The sequence below is a fragment of the Podarcis vaucheri genome (assembly GCF_965113315.1).
Source record: "Podarcis vaucheri genome assembly, chromosome: 6".
Classification (NCBI taxonomy): Eukaryota; Metazoa; Chordata; class Lepidosauria; order Squamata; family Lacertidae; genus Podarcis; species Podarcis vaucheri.
Genome location: NC_138764.1, coordinates 101,994,890 through 102,010,522, shown reverse-complemented (window position 1 = coordinate 102,010,522; position 15,633 = coordinate 101,994,890). Strand labels below are relative to the sequence as shown.

Genomic DNA, 15,633 nt, shown 5'->3' with positions numbered 1-15,633 from the left:
AGATTTTTAGAAGACATCTGAAGGCAGCCCTGTTTAGGGAAGCTTTTAATGTTTGATGTATTATAGTATTTTAATATTTTGTTGGAAGCTGCCCAGAATGGCTGGGGAAGCCCAGCCAAATGGGCGGGGTAAAAATAATAAATGTTGATGATGATGATGATGATGATACCAACAACTGTAGCTTGGCAGCACTGTGGGACGAGCGCAGATGAGGCCACGAAGGGCCGCTGCGTGGCTCCAGCGTTTGAAGCTCGTGAAGGATTTGCAATGCAGAAAAATACAGGACCTGCCAGACACACAGAATGACAGGGGTGGGGTGGGAATCTGCCAATTTCGTTTTCTCCTTGTTTCTCGCTTTCCCAGTCTTCATTTCAGTTCTCCATTGGCTTGCAATTTTTCCACGGAAATTTGTCAGAATTCTGATGAACACATTTCTGCAGGCAATTTCACCCATCAAACACATTTATTTTCATTGATGTGTGCATTTTCAGCCCTGTTATTCGGTTGGATAAGCGTGAATTTTGAAACGTAGCTGTGTTTTTGCTCCAGAAACTTCAAATCGAATAGTTTCCATTATACTGCCTGCTGAAAGATTTCAAAAGGAAGTTTTAGAAGAAGAAGCGAAGCTGCTGAAGAAAGCATATAGTATTCTGTTAGAATGGGAAACAAAAGACGAGGAGGTCAAATCGGTCGTGATCAAATGGGCACAAAATATAGGACATAATATACAATTTGAGGGCTGGGGAAAATTGTGGAAAGTAGATCTGAAATTTACAGATTGTTCTCTTTTGAAAGAAAACTATATGAAAATGATGTATAGATGGTACATCACACCAGTACAAAGAGCAAAAGTGTACAAAACCAGAACAAACATATGTTGGAAATGTAAAGAAAAAGAAGGGACTTTTTATCATATGTGGTGGGAATGTAGAGAAGTTAAAAAGTTTTGGGAAATGATATATTATGAATCGAAAAATGTTTAAAATGATACTTGTAAAAAAACAAACCGGAGGCATTTTTGTTAGGGATGGTAGGACAAAACCTGACAAAGAAAACAAAGAACTTATTTATGTATGCTACAACAGCGGCAAGAGTCTTGATAGCACAAGGATGGAAGAATGAGGAAATCCCAACGAAAGAACAGTGGCAAGAAAAACCGATGAGTTATGCGGAATTGGCTAAATTGACATACAAACTGCCTGATAAGGACAACTGCGACTTTAAGGAAGAATGGGAACTTTTTACAAAGTTCCTAAAAGTACAACAAAATGAACTGGACTCCTTGGCAGGTTTTGAATAAACATCCACAAATTTATTGGTTGAATACATGATAGATCAGGGAAGGAAATGTACAATTTTATAACATGCAGAGAACAATTATGTGCAGAGAAATCAGAGAGGGGAGCTGAGGGAAGTTCTTGTTAGTGGGGGGGGGGAGAGGGAGGGAAATGGGGGGAAATAATGTATTTGATTATCTGGATTGATAAAATACTTTAAAAATAGAAAGAAAAAAAGGGGGGAAAGCCTGCAGAAAGGGGACACACACACACACACACACACTTCCATACTCGGTTTTCTCAGGCTGGGGTTTGGGGGTGAAAGGGGGGGGGGAGAGTGGGGAGTATAGAAATCTCCTGGGCCAGAATGTGGGGAGAACAACGGCCAGCAAGGTCCAATGCGGGGGGGGGGGTTGCGCTCTCTTGCAAAATGCCTGTATTTGCTGTGATTGCATAATATGTAAATTGATCTTTAAATAAGAATTTATTTATTTTTTTTTAAAAAAAGGCCAGATCAGCATTTTTGGAGTTAAAGATTAAACACGGTTTGGAAGAAAGAAAGAGAAGGAGGGAAGGAAGGAAAGGAAGAGCGAGGAGCCTGCAAGTTGACACTCTGAGCTGGCTCAAGAACAGCCCAGACTTGTTAGCCTGATAATAATTTAAGGGAAAGGGGAAGAGGAGGTGGAAGGAGAGGGGGTGGGTGGAATAAGCCAGGATCCCAAAGAGGCGGTTGCTTTGCTGGCCAATAACACACCACTGTCCTGTTAACTCTTTCCAGAATGGGCCAGTTAGTGATTCCTTGCAGCCTGTTCACCCTTCTCTTCTTCTCCCTCCCACCCCAAGTCTTTGTCTCGTAATATTAAAAGCTTTTTGATCAGAGCCAGCTGGCAAAAGGGAATGAATGAAGCAAAACTTTACGAAGAGTTGTACAGGCTGCGGGACGTGGAAAAAAAAACTTGGACTGCACAGAAACCAGAACCAGCGGCCACAGGGGATGAGAAGATGCAACAGGAGGAGATCTGCCGCCGTGGGACCTTTAAAAGTTGCCAGACAACAGGGATTATTTTGTTGCAGTTGGCACTGTTTTTACCACCTTTTCTGCTCCTGGCGCTCTTAACAGGTATGGGCAAATCTGTCCCATTTCAGTTTCTCATTTCCCCAATCTTCAGTTCTCTACATTTCCGCACTCATTTGCAAATCTTTAAGCAGTCCTTATGAAATCCATCTTCATGCAAACTTATCCTTATGCACATTTTTGTATGCAATTGTGCGCAGCAAGCACATTTCCGCAAACCCATTACCCCTAATGTGATGCATTTTTGTATGCTGCGCCCGCTATTATATGTGCTTTTGTGCACACTTTACCTCGGCCTGTGCATTTTTGTGCACGTTACTTGCATAGCTGTCAACTTACAGATTTGAAAATAAGGGACCAGCAGCCTCGAAAATAAGGGATCAGCAGCCAAAATAAGGGATTTCAGTCAACCAGCAGCCAAACGAAGCCTCAAGCGGTGGTTCCCATAGCGCAGCAAGCCGGCAAAGGGGATGCAGCAAGGAAAACCACCGTCACCTCTCTGCTGGGAAGCGCTGAGCAAAGGCGAGTCCCCAGGCAATGTGTCCGAATTGATCAGCACATGGCATGCAAGCTCCACCCCTCAGTCGTTCTTAGTCTTCTTATTGGGTGAGCAACGCAGCCAAGCAACACAGTTGGAGCCTCCCTCCTCCCTGGCCGGCAAGGAGGGTGGGAAAGGAGCTGCTTCCTTTGAAACCCGGGAAATTTAAGGGACATCATCAATAAGGGACAGCAGTGGGACACAGTGCTGGGATAAGGGACTTTCCCGCCAAATAAGGGACGGTTGACAGCTATGGTTGCTTGGCTGGAGAACCACTCTGCAAAAGCCATATAAGTGCAGATTTTGAAATATATCTGCGCTTTGGATTGCACATGGTTTCATGAAGTGCAAAATATGTGTGTTTGCCTTCAAATGCAAACCGAATCGAGTTTGTCCCCCATCCCTACTCTTGCAGCAAGGTTGCTGCAAAAGGCAGGAGAGACTCTGTTTAATTCTTAGGTTGTTGTGGTCAGCAATGTGCTGATGACACACAACTCTGCTTCTCCTTTAAATCTGCAGGCATGGCGGTAGATATGCCAGATCAATGTCTTGCCTCGGTAATGGGATGAATGCCAACAAACTGAAACTTAATCTAGGCAAGACTGGGCAAGACTGAGACACGATTAGTGGGTGGTTCCCTCAACCTGATGAATGGGTAAAGTTACACTCTCTAGGAAGGAGCAGGTACGTAGCTTGGGGGTACACTGGTACTTTGGGTTAAGAACTTAATCCATTCTGGATGTTGTACTTCGGGGTTCCTTACTGTCACTTGAGACTCAAAGTGCATTCCGTCAGCTTTGACTGGTGACCCAGCTGTGCAGGGATATACTAAATTATGTTGTCTATGCAACATAATTACAACATAAGAGATTTTACTTTCTTGGGCTTCATGATCACTGCAAAAGGTGACAGCAGGCAAAAAAATAAAAGACGCCTCCTTCTTGGGAGAAAAGCAATGACAAGCCTAGACAGCATCTTAAAAAGCAGAGACATCACCTTGCCAACAAAGGTCCGTATAGTGAAAGCTATGGTTTTCCCAGTAGTGATGTATGGAAGTGAGAGCTGGACCATCAGGAAGGCTGATCGCCGAAGAATGGATGCTTTTGAATTCTGGTGCTGGAGGAGACTCTGGAGAGTCCCATGGACTGCAAGAAGAACAACCCTCTCCATTCTGAAGGAAATCAGCCCTGAGGGCTCACTGGAAGGACAGATCCTGAAGCTGAGGCTCCAATACTTTGGCCACCTCATGGGAAGAGAAGACTCCCTGGAAAAGACCCTGATGTTGGGAAAGATGGAGGGCACAAGGAGAAGGGGACGACAGAGGACGAGATGGTGGGATAGTGTTCTCGAAGCTACCAGGATGAGTTTGACCAAACTGTGGGAGGCAGTGGAAGACAGGAGTGCCTGGTGTGCTCTGGTCCATGGGGTCACACAACTAAATGACTAAACAACAACAACAACATCTGCCCGGACACTGAGGTCCAGCTCCGAGGGCAGATAAGTCCTGAGGATCCATCCTATGGGAGGCAGCGTTGTCGAAGCTTGCAGCATTCCGGCTAAAGCAATAAACACAAACTATTCCAATAAATCCCCTGGCTGCAACCAGCAGTTCTTATACATATATACTCTCTTGATTTTAAAAGAATTTCCTTTCTTTTTTCTTTTTTTACCAGAAGCAGAATCACAAACCAACGCAGTTCACTGTAGTTTTAACAGGAAGCAGGTACTGCCTTTAAACACAATAATTTTTAGCTCCGGTCTCAGCAGAATTTGTATAATAGGAAGTCAGAGAGACCAAAAAGAACATACAGTATTTCGATGTTGGGCCACGTGCCCTGCAGTGATGCTGTTCAACAAATGGGTACATCTAGGTGGTTTTTAATGTGGTTTTTTTTAAGTGTCAGTTTTTGATCTGAAGGGTGATTTTGGGCTAGATCTTTTAACACAGGGTGGGGATCTGGTGAGGAGCCCATGGTTTTCCAGGTATCGTTGGACTCCAATTCTAAACCAGCATGGCCACTGATTCCTACCCACCCGGATTTAATTCCATATTTGATGACCAAATATGGGATGCACCACTACCTACCTAGAACGGACTACTTTAAATTGCCAGTGGGACTTCACATGACGGAATGCTCCTCCATGTACTAAACATTCCCTGCATGTAGAAAGCTAGGGTGTCAGGGAGATTGTTTTCTCTAGCATGCTTGCTTCCTAGGGTAGAGGCATTATCCATGGGATTATCCACATTCCTGCTTGTCCTGTACTTATAAAGCAAGGGCCCAAGCAGTTTCCCACTCGCCCTGGGCTTTCTAGGTATTGGCCCAAGCAGTTTTAACTTTGTACCGCCTCTTTTCCCTGGAAAACCGCTCCTTAGAGGTAAATCAAAACAAATGACAAACTGCGTAAAACTCAGTTGCCGTTTGTTCCCATTTGGCGTTAAACCATGTGTTTCCCCAGGGGAAAGCAACGTGGCAAATGGAAGTGTGGATAAGCATTCACTTAGATCTGCCTTTGCCAACCGGGCGCCATCCAGACTTTGGGACTACAACTCCCATCAGCCCTAGCCAACATGTGTTGTACAGTGGTACCTCTGGTTGTGAACGGGATCCGTTCCAGAGCCCCGTTCGCAACATGAGCAGAACGTAACCAGTGTCTGCGCGTGCGCGGGTCGCGACTCGCCACTTCTGCGCATGCGCGTGGCATCATTTTGCACGTCTGTGCATGCGCGAGCTGCGAAACCTGAAAGTAACCATTTCCAGTACTTCCAGGTCACTGTGGGATGTATCCTGAAGATAAATAATGGTTATAGCGTTATTGCAGCGTTGGTGGTGCAACCGAGTCCTTCTGGCAATGACTGTTGGTGGGTGATCGGAACTGTAGTCCGGCGACTACAGCCTCAGTTTCCCCCCTGTGTACGAAGCAAACCATTAAGAAGAGCCAGCTGGATGAGGGATCCTGTTATCACAGTGGCCAGCGAGATGCCGTTCCCTTGGCAAGTGTTACTCTCTTGGCTTGGAGTCCCGAAACTGGGTTTCTGGCACTCCACTGCAGAGATGAAGGCAACCGAGATGCACTCCGTTTCCCTGCGTAGCTGCCAGTGGTTTGATTCTGGCTGGCTCCCAAGTAAGGTATTGATGGGTGCTCTTCATCAACATGAAAGCAGCGTTTCCCGCCTTGAATCTGAATGCCACTGGGGGCGAAGGGGGAATGCACGCGTTGCTCAAACAAGACAAGCCACCAACTTTGGTCTCCACACGAAGGAACTAACGGCAGTACCTAGATAACGATTCTTAATTATTAACCCACTTGATCATGAAGGAACTGTGGCCTCCATCCTCTTAACTGGAATGTGCTGCTAGGAATCGTGTGTGTGTGTGTGTGTGTGTGTGTGTGTGTGTTGAAAACAACAGCAGCAACCCATGCCAAGCGTTTCCTGATCTTTTTCATTGCGACAGTCTTGGGAAGTAGGTCAGCAATTTGTCCCTTGTTGGGCTATGTTGTAAACAAAAATTGCCCTTTTCCCTTATGGGGTATCCAAGAGCCCATATAGAGTCCTTACATAGGTTCCCTATTGGTAGGAGAGAATAACAGAGGCCAACCAGAGAATATTGAGAAGCAAAGCAGCTAGTAAGCTTGATCTTTATTGATCTGTTGCAACAGGGTGCTCCCCTCACCCGCAGGAGAGGAGGAGGGACCCAGAAAAATAGTGTGCAAGGCCTTATAAAGACTTTTGAAATTGCCACCCTGTAGATCAAGACCACCCCCAGAAACATCATACATACATCACAGAAGGGTGTAACCTAAGACTACCCCTCAGATACATCATACCTACATCACAGAAAAGGCAGTCTTAAAACAGAAATTTGAATGTTGTTTTTCTTCTGTTGTTGTTTATCTCCTATCTGGCAGGTTACTTGATTGGATTGCCTGGGTCTTTTGTAATGATAAATACCATATTTTTCGCTCTATAACACGCACCCGACCATAACATGCACGTAGTTTCTAGAGGAGGAAAATCCATAGGCATGCCACCCGTAGGCATTCCCTCCATAACACGCAGACATTTCCCCTTACTTTTTAGGAGGAAAAAAGTGAGACTTATGGTGCAAAAAATACGGTACTTAGTTCCTGGGCCATGTCACAGGCTCACACCCTATTCACATCCCAAATGTGCCCCCAAGACAGGACCCAGAGGAGGAAAGAGACAATGGGAGGTCTCCCACTTCGACCCCCGCAGAGAAAACACTTGCTCAGTTTAGGAATCAAAATGGTTCCAGGTCCGTCTTCCTGTGCTGATCTATGTACGTGCTTGGTTGGCACACTTATGAACATTACCATATATCTAAGACCATAAAACTCCTATCACAGCTACCAGGGCCAGATCCTGATCTTTTGCTTTTAAGAGCATGCAGGTATGAGAATGTGGTCAGAGGCCAGAGGAGAAGGTGCGTAGGAGCTGTCTCTCGCCCTCTCCTCCCGTCACTCGCCAGCAATTATGGGATATTTTGGCAACGGGTCCTTGCACATGTTCAGATATGTCTGTGGTGACTCTGGTGAGGCAGAAATCTGATTTATTTATTTTTTTACAGTGATCTTTTCTTTTAAAGTTTTTACTAAGTTTTACAAACAAACAATAATAACAGAACAGTAACAGATTACAGGTAAGGTGCAAGGCAATTAACACGAGGTCAAGAGCACGGAGTGAAGATATCATCTGGATATCAGTGACAAAGAAGGGAAATCAAAGAAAAAAGACATTTGGACTCAAATAAGAAATGAAGCGAATAAGCCAAGATCAGTTATCTACAAATCACCACAACTTTGAGGTGGAATAAACTTGCTTTCTTTGTTAGTAGTGAATTTAATAAACGATACCACATTTCTCCAAATTTGTCTGACTCTTTTGCTTTCCTTAAGTTTTGGGATTTGATTTTTGTAAAATAAATAATAATAATAATAATAATAATAATAATAATAATAATAATAATAATAATAGTGTTTTTGGTATGAATAATAATGCTTTATATACTGCTTAATCATAAAAAACTTCTAAGTGGCTTATGCACAACAAGGAAATATTTTCAAATTATTGACAAAAGTATCAGCTGATTAGATGTTTGGCTTTAATGAATTAAAAGTAAAAGTAAAAGTGAAATCTACCACCACTCGTTTGTGGGGCTTTGCAGAACCACAGTGGAAGGCTGCTGCATTCCATTTATTTTATTAAAAAATAGTTGTTGAATTTTGTTGCATTTTCTTTCTTTTTTTATGCAAACCACTTAAGAGATATTATATCTATACCTCTATATCTAACTTGTAAGAGTCACATCCCTTGCTCTGCTTACTTTTACCCCTGGCCCTGCCTGCCCTTGGCATGTGGCCCTAGAAAGCTTCCCACGAGGGAATGTGGCCCTCAGCTGCCAGATCTTCAGTAGACGACCCTGTTGTCACTTAATCTAGTCACAATCCCTCTTCCTCTCTGAGAGCTACAACTCTCAAGAGGGATTAAGGGTTAATCCACTCTGTGCAGGGACTAGGGTCATTGCTTTCAACCAGTGTGCCATGGCCCCTGGGGTGCCTTCAGTGATGGTCAGGGGTGCCGCGGGCAACACTGGCCTCTGTCCCTCTTTCCTTCCTCTGATGCCATCTTGCGTCTCTGTCTCCCAAAGGCTTGCACAGCTGTTTGCTGCAGCAGCCCTGGCTACAAGCTCCCCAGGCGAATGGTGCCTCTGGGGCTGGCCAGGGGGTGCTTCCCAGGCCCCTGTGGGGCAGTGGGAGGAGACACCTCTCTCTGAGGTGGGGGGAGGCAGCTCAGAGATCAGGGGCAGCAGCTGCCCAGAGGACCCCCAAGTCGAGGGGAAGGAGGCTGAGGGAACCCTCCACAAGGGAGGGTGTTTGAAAAAGGGGTGAGGGGCTGCCAGCTCTGCAGGCAAGGGGGACATAACTGGGCTCCTGAGCCCCACAGGGCTGCCGCAGAAAGAATGTAGTTGGTCAAGGGAGCCATGGACTGAAAAAGGTTGAAAACATCTGGAACAGTAGTTCTCCCAACAACCCACAGCACCCTGAACAAACTACACTTCCCATGATTCTTTGGGGGGGAGCCGTGACTCTTTAAAGTTGTATCCGAGTGCTTTAAATGTAAGGTGGCTTTCAGGTCTACAGCAACAGTTTGTGTTCCTCTGCTTGAGTTTCCTTCGCTTCAGAGTGCAGTTTGGTTGCTGCTCAATACGAAACAATCAGCTAGCAATGCAGGACGAGAGCACGCCTGTGAGGAGGGGTGTGGGCCTGACTTGCTGCTTTTCTGCGTGCAAGGATTTGGGCGGCGGGGATTCCAGTTGTGGCAGCCCACCACCGCCACCTGCGAGCAGCGATCACACATGTTGACCGGTAGAAACCGAGCCGAAGCCGGATCGCGAGAAAGCGGCGGGTCAACACCCGGCTCCCCGATTTCTTTCTCTCTCTTTTTTTGCAACGTCAAGCAGCAGCAACCGTCATCTTAATAAGCAGAGGCGGCTCTCGGTCGGTCTCCCGGCCGCCTCCGCCCCCCTCTCGTCGAAGATGGCCGCTGGAGCGAGCGGCGGAAAGGCCGGCTTCCCCCTCCCCGAGGCGAGACCTCCCCTTTCTGGCTCCACCAGCGCGGCTTAAAAAAATAAAATAAATAAATTGCACGCACACATACGTTGGAAAAAAAATGCACATAGATAGACCAACAACCAACCGGCCCTCCTTTTCTTTTTTTATAGTCGCTTGCTAGAGGCGGAGGAGGCGTGCCGGCTTAGAAGGCCGCCTCTCGTCTTCTCCTCCTCCCGGTTTGCAACTGGCAACGCCGCGCTGGCCAATCAGCGCTCGAGCCGGCTCCGGGCACCGTTCCATTTTGGAATGTTGATACAGCGAGCGGACCAATGGCGTGCGGCGGAGAGAAATGTGTGTGTGTGAGTGCGCGCGCGTGTGTTTTTTTTTAACCCGGCTCCCTCCGCTTGCACGAGCTCCGAGGGGGCGGGAGAAGGAGGAGGAAAAGCCGAAGGCAGCGCGGGCAGCAGGCGGTGGGGCAGGAGAGGGGGGCGTGGTCCGGGGGGAGCCTCTCTCTCTCTCTCTCTCCCTCGCTTGGCTGGCTGGCGGGAGGGAAAGTCTGGGAGGCAGCGCGGGGGGCTTCACCCCGCACAGCTTCTGCGGCGGCCCCCCTCGCCCTCGGCGGGGAAGGGGGCTTGCAGGCCCCCCTCCTCCTCCTCGTTCTCCCCGATCATGGAGCCCAAGCCGCGTCTTTTCAAACGCCTCGCCTCCTCCGGCGGCAGGATCTGCTCCCCGCCGCCCGGCTTGACGTCCGCCGGACCCTGTTGCCCCGCCGGCAGCCCCCCGGCGCCCGGCTTGTGCTGCGGGGTGATCTCCGCCTCCTGCAAGCCGCTCGCCTCCCCGTACCCCCCTTCCTCCTCCGAGGCAGCCAGCAACGCCGTCTACACGGTGCTGGTGGAAGATCCGGCGTCGATCCGAAGGAGGTCCCGGCGCAGAAGCTGCGAGGACGGCGCCGGCAGGAGCTCCCCGGCCGGCAGCAAAGGCAGGCTGCAGCTTTTGCAAAAGGTAAGAAGCGGCGGAAGGCGGCGGCGGCAACTTCGCTCTCCCTCCCCGTCTGGTCCCGTCCCGTGTCGCTGCTGCTCCCGGCCTCGGCCGCGCTGTCGGATCTGGCGAAGGAGAAGCGGGTGGGTGTGTCCCGCCATGGCGCACAGGAGCACGGAGGGCGGGCGAGAGACGCAGGCGACTAGCTGAAGTTGCAAAGACTCGACGGCCGTGGGCTTCGCGGCGCTGCTGCTTCCTTCGTGGACTTTTGGGGCGGGGAAAGAGATACGGCCGTCCTGCGCAGGGGAGGCCAGGAGTGCGGGGCGTGTGTAGGGAATATTATTTTTGCAGAGATCGGAAAAGGGAGAGTCCCCAACGCGTTTGGCAAGAAACTGCTTAGAGCCTTGGAGGCGGATTTCGGTTGAGGGGGGCGCATTATATTTGCAAACGGGGGGAGGGGAGCCATCCAGAGCCATGCATGGCAGCTGGAGGGTGGGACCGGGAAGTTGCATAGGGAGGGTGGGCTGGAGGAGCGGCCCTTACACGAAGCCACTGAGAGCCGCCGCGCTTGCTTGCAAAATAAAAAAGTCCCGGGTGGGTTGGAAAGACCCGGCTTCTTTGCAGACGGCACCCGCGCGCGCGCAGCCTTTTTGCTTAGGATCGGAGAGCGGAGACTAGCCGCCCAGTGCGATCCTTGGAGTGCTTTACTCGGCCGCCAATTCTAAATAGTAGTTGGGGGCTCCGCTTAGGCCCCCGAAGCAAAAGGGCTCCTGACAGCGCCGAGCCCCTGCCCCGCTGCGCTTGCAGAGAGAGACCGTGCGCGCCGTCGGGTCCAGCTGGCAAACCCGAGAGGCGCCCGGTTTTCCCGGCCTAGCAGCAACCCCGGCGGAAAGTTTGATTCCCCTTCGCGAAAAGATGGCGCCTCTCGCTGCTTGCTTTGCTTGCGCTGAAAGTTTTGATCGAGGGGAGGGAATTGCAATGGGCCGGGACGTGGAGCGGAGCTGCAGAGAGCCGCCTTCTCTCTCTCTCTCTCTCTCTCTCTCTCTCTCTCTCTCTCTCTCTCTCTCTTTCTCTTTTTCCGCCCGAGCCCACCCCCGCCCCATCGGGTCTCCACCCCTGCATGATGGGGCGCGAGCTGCTCGGAGGGACGGGCCATCAATCACTCCGCCGAACAGGCACCGCGCTGGGCCAGGAGGGGAGGGCCCACCGGGGTGGGGGGTGGGCTCGGCCTCGGTTTGTGGGTGGGGGAAACAGCAGCGCCCGCCTCCGGAGCGCTTCGCTGGGGATTCACACGTGCGCCTTGCAGGGGGCGGGGAGGCGTCGCTTCTGGATCCTGCTGGGAGTCCGAAAGGGCGAGTTGAGTCGGAGGCGGCGGCGGGCAGGATCTGGAGCTGGTGGGAGTTGGAGGCCAGAACATCTGCAGGGCATTGCCTGCTTGGCAATGTTGGGCCTTGATTATTCCTGCGTTGCAGGAGGGGTGGACTAGGTGAGCTTTGGTGGACCCTTGTCTTCCTGCAGTTTGCAGTGTCCCATTTGGAATAGTAAAGGTAAAGGGACCCCTGACCATTAGGTCCAGTCGTGGCCGACTCTGGGGTTGCGGCGCTCATCTCACTTTACTGGCTGAGGGAGCCGGCATACAGCTTCCAGGTCATGTGGCCAGCATGACTAAGCCGCTTCTGGCGAACCAGAGCAGCGCACAGAAACACTGTTTACCTTCCCGCTGGGGTGGTACCTATTTATCTGCTTGCACTTTGACGAGCTTTCGAACTGCTAGGTTGGCAGGAGCAGGGACCGAGCTGACCCCGTCGCAGGGATTCGAACCACCGACCTTCTGATCAGCAAGTCCTAGGCTCTGTGGTTTAACCCACAGTGCCATCCGCATCAATACCTCATCACAAAAGGCCCTACCTGCCCGTGGACTGTCTTGCCAGAGTGGTGCATGCTCTAGTTACTGCACTCTATATGGGGCTACCTTTAAAAGTGACCCGGAAACTGCAATTAATCCAGAATGTGGCAGCTAGACTGGTGATGGGAGCGGCCGCTGGGACCACATAACACCAGTCCTGAGAGATCTGCATTGGCTCCCAGTACGTTTCCGAGCACAATTCAAAGTGTTGGTGTGACCTTTAAAGCCCTAAACGGCTTCAGCCCAGTAGACCTGAAGGAGCGTCTCCACCCCTATTGTTGAGCCCAGACACTGAGATCCAGCACTAAGGGCTTTCTGGTGGTTCCCTCATTGTGAGAAGTGAGGTTATAGGAAAACAGACAGAGGGCCTTCTCGGTAGCGGCTCCTGTCCCGTGGAACACCCTCCCTTCAGATGTCAAAGGAAATAAGCAGCTATCTTCTTTTTAAAAGACATCTGAAGGCAGCCCTGTTTAGGGAAGTCTTCAATATTTAATGCTGTCTTGTTTTTAACACTCGATTGGGAGCCGCCCAGAGTGGCTGGGGAAACTCAGCCAGATGGGTGGGGTATAAATAATAAATTAGTATTCTATTATTATTATTGTTGAGTTGGAAAGGGGAAGCGAAATGATCGAGCTGGTGGAATGAGAAAATGTTCCAGTGTCTGGGACTTTTTAGTTTAGAGAAAAGGCGAATAAGAGGGGATATGGCAGAGGTGTGTGGAAGCATGTACTGCATGTAGAAGGTGAAAATAGAAGTTTTTCCTCCCATCCTTACACTATAAATCATGGCTATTAAAGGAAGTTGAAGGTTGGAAAATTCAGGACAGATAATCCTTTGAGCAGTGCATTGTTAAACTGTGGAGCTCTCTATTTTATACTGGGAAGAGGCAGATTGGGGGCCACCACCAAGAGGACCTCTCCTTTGTTTCCATCACTTGGAGGGGGGGCATGCACAAGTCTAAACAGGCTTGAAAGTGTCTAGGCAAATTTCAAGAGCTAAGGGGAGCTGGGAGGGATTTTCCAATGAGCTGGAGCTTCCATGTTGCTTGGGAATCCTTCCTGACCATGTTCCAGGAATCTGTTTTATGCAGAGTCATATCACTCGTCCATTCGGCTCCATGGTCCCTATGCCATGGATGAGGAATGTGTCGCCCTCCAGCTGCTGGTAGGCCGGACTTGTCCGATTCCTTGACCGTTGACCCTGCAGGCTGGGGCTGATGGGAGTTGGAGTCTAGTAACATCTGGAGGGCCCAGAGGTGCCCCATTCCTGGTCACGGTGTGCTTGCACCTCTCCAGGATTTTGGATTGGAAGTTTTTTATTTTTATTATTTGCAGTAATTTATTAAATTTATATACCACACTTCACCACAATATCTCAGGGCGGTTCACGGAATAAAATACAAGTTAAAAAGAAGTAAATAACTAAAACAAAAAGAACAAAACAATTTAGCCCCCCGCCCTTCCCACAGGTGCACTGTAGAATATTAATCAGCCGAAATGACCGGCAGAATCCGTGACCAGGGAAAAGAGACGGCGGAAGAAGATTGGAAGAAATTTAAGGACTATCTTAAGAAACATTGTAAAATTAATGAATGTTAGAATGATGCTGGTTTAGAAATTAAGTGGATTACAGTTGTAAGGATTAAGTTAAAAGAAAAGAAAAGTTAAAATTTACATAAATTTAAGGGTGAGGATTTGCTGAATTAAAATTTGAAATTGGAATGCAGAAAGGGGAGGTATGAGGAGGTCGGAGAAGTAAGTTATAAGAAAATAAGGGTTTGAAATTATACTTGTTCTTTTTTGTTTGTGTTTGTTTGTATTGTTGTGTTTGTCTATATAATTTGTGAAACTTTAATAAATATTTTATAAAAAAATAAATTAAAAAAAAAGAATATTAATCAGCCAAAAGCCTGGTTGAAGAAGAACATGTTTGTCTGGCGCCTAAAGACGTATAATGTGTGTTTAGGGAAGTTTTTAATGACTGATGTTTTAATGTATTTTAAATCTTTTGTTGGAAGCCACCCAGAGTGGCTGGGGAAACCCAGACAGATGGATGGGATAGAAAATAATAATAATAATAATAATAATAATAATAATAATAATAATAATAATAATAATAATGGTCCCCGGCTAGCCTCCCTAGGGAGAGCATTCCACAGACGGGGAGCCACTGCAGAAAAGGCCCCGTTCTCGTGTTGCAGCCCTCTGGACCACTCATGGAGGCGCAGGGCCTCTGATGGTGATCGTAGTGTCCAGATTGGTGCATATGGGGAGAGGCAGTCCTGAGTCGTTTAAGGCTTTATAGGTCAAACCCAGCACTTCGAATTGGGCCCAGAAACTAATTGGCAGCCAGTGCAGTCGGGCCAGGATCGGTGCAAGATGCTCAAACCGTCTTGCTCAGCCTGGCCTGCCGAACTCTGCGCCGGCTGAAACTTCCGAACCGTCTTTGGAGGCAGCCCTGCGCACAATGCATTGCAGTAATCTAGAGGTTACCACTGTGTAGACAGGGTTAAGCCAAGCTGCTCTGTCACTGAGGTGCAACTCTGAATGGTGAGGGCTGCCCACCCCTCCCCGAAGAAGTGAGGGGCAAAGTTCATGGGTGAAATCGCTCTCTTAGGGAACCGCCGTGTCTCAGGGTCTCCAAGCAGAGAGGCTGGTGGGTCTGGTGTTTTAACAGGCCCCCAAGGCCAGCCCCGATGGGATTCATTGGGGCTTCATGGCTGGGGCTGGGTCCCTGTGATTTAGTGCGATGGAAGCCATGGCCTGTGGAGTTCACCCAAGCCTTGCTACCTTTTGGGTTGGAGGCCGGGTGCTCTTGAGAATAAGCAAGGTTTCGTGCAAGAGTGGAGAATCTGCTACCTTTCAGATGCTGTTGGGCTGAAGCTAACAAAAAAGTTACTATGATTAATATTACACACACACACCGTGTGCTTATCCTCACACACCTATAAACATAAGCACCCTATTAAATCCTTAATAGGCCAATGCTAATATGCCAAACATAGTAACACTATAAGCCAAACGTTTATTTGGTAGTGCTCTGGTGTGTTGTTGAAAACATTACATTTCTACTAATACAAATATTTCAAGGTCAGCCCTTCATCAAAACAGCCCTTTTCTGATTCTCTCCATCTGCCTCCAAAGTAATTTGGGGGTGTGTGTCTCTTTTTCAACCTCTTGCCCCCTAACTTCCATCCTCCCTGGTAGGGCTGGGTGACGTTTTTCAGCATCATGATTTTTCACCAGCTAAACATCACAATATATTGATATATCACAATGTATGA

At 48.6% G+C, this 15,633-nt stretch overlaps 1 protein-coding gene across 2 annotated transcripts in view; it reads left to right on the top strand.

Annotated features, from left to right (window-relative positions):
* The first annotated feature begins 9,913 nt into the window (after positions 1-9,913).
* SLC2A4RG (SLC2A4 regulator) overlaps positions 9,914-15,633 on the top strand; it is a 47,664-nt gene continuing 41,944 nt past the window's right edge. The window contains exon 1 of one of the 2 annotated variants that reach the window (XM_082226139.1): positions 9,914-10,468. In XM_082226139.1, the coding sequence (XP_082082265.1) occupies positions 10,136-10,468 (333 nt within the window). In that variant the 5' untranslated portion in view covers positions 9,914-10,135. The remainder of the gene's footprint in view (positions 10,469-15,633) is intronic. The other variant, XM_082226138.1, reaches the window with a different exon arrangement.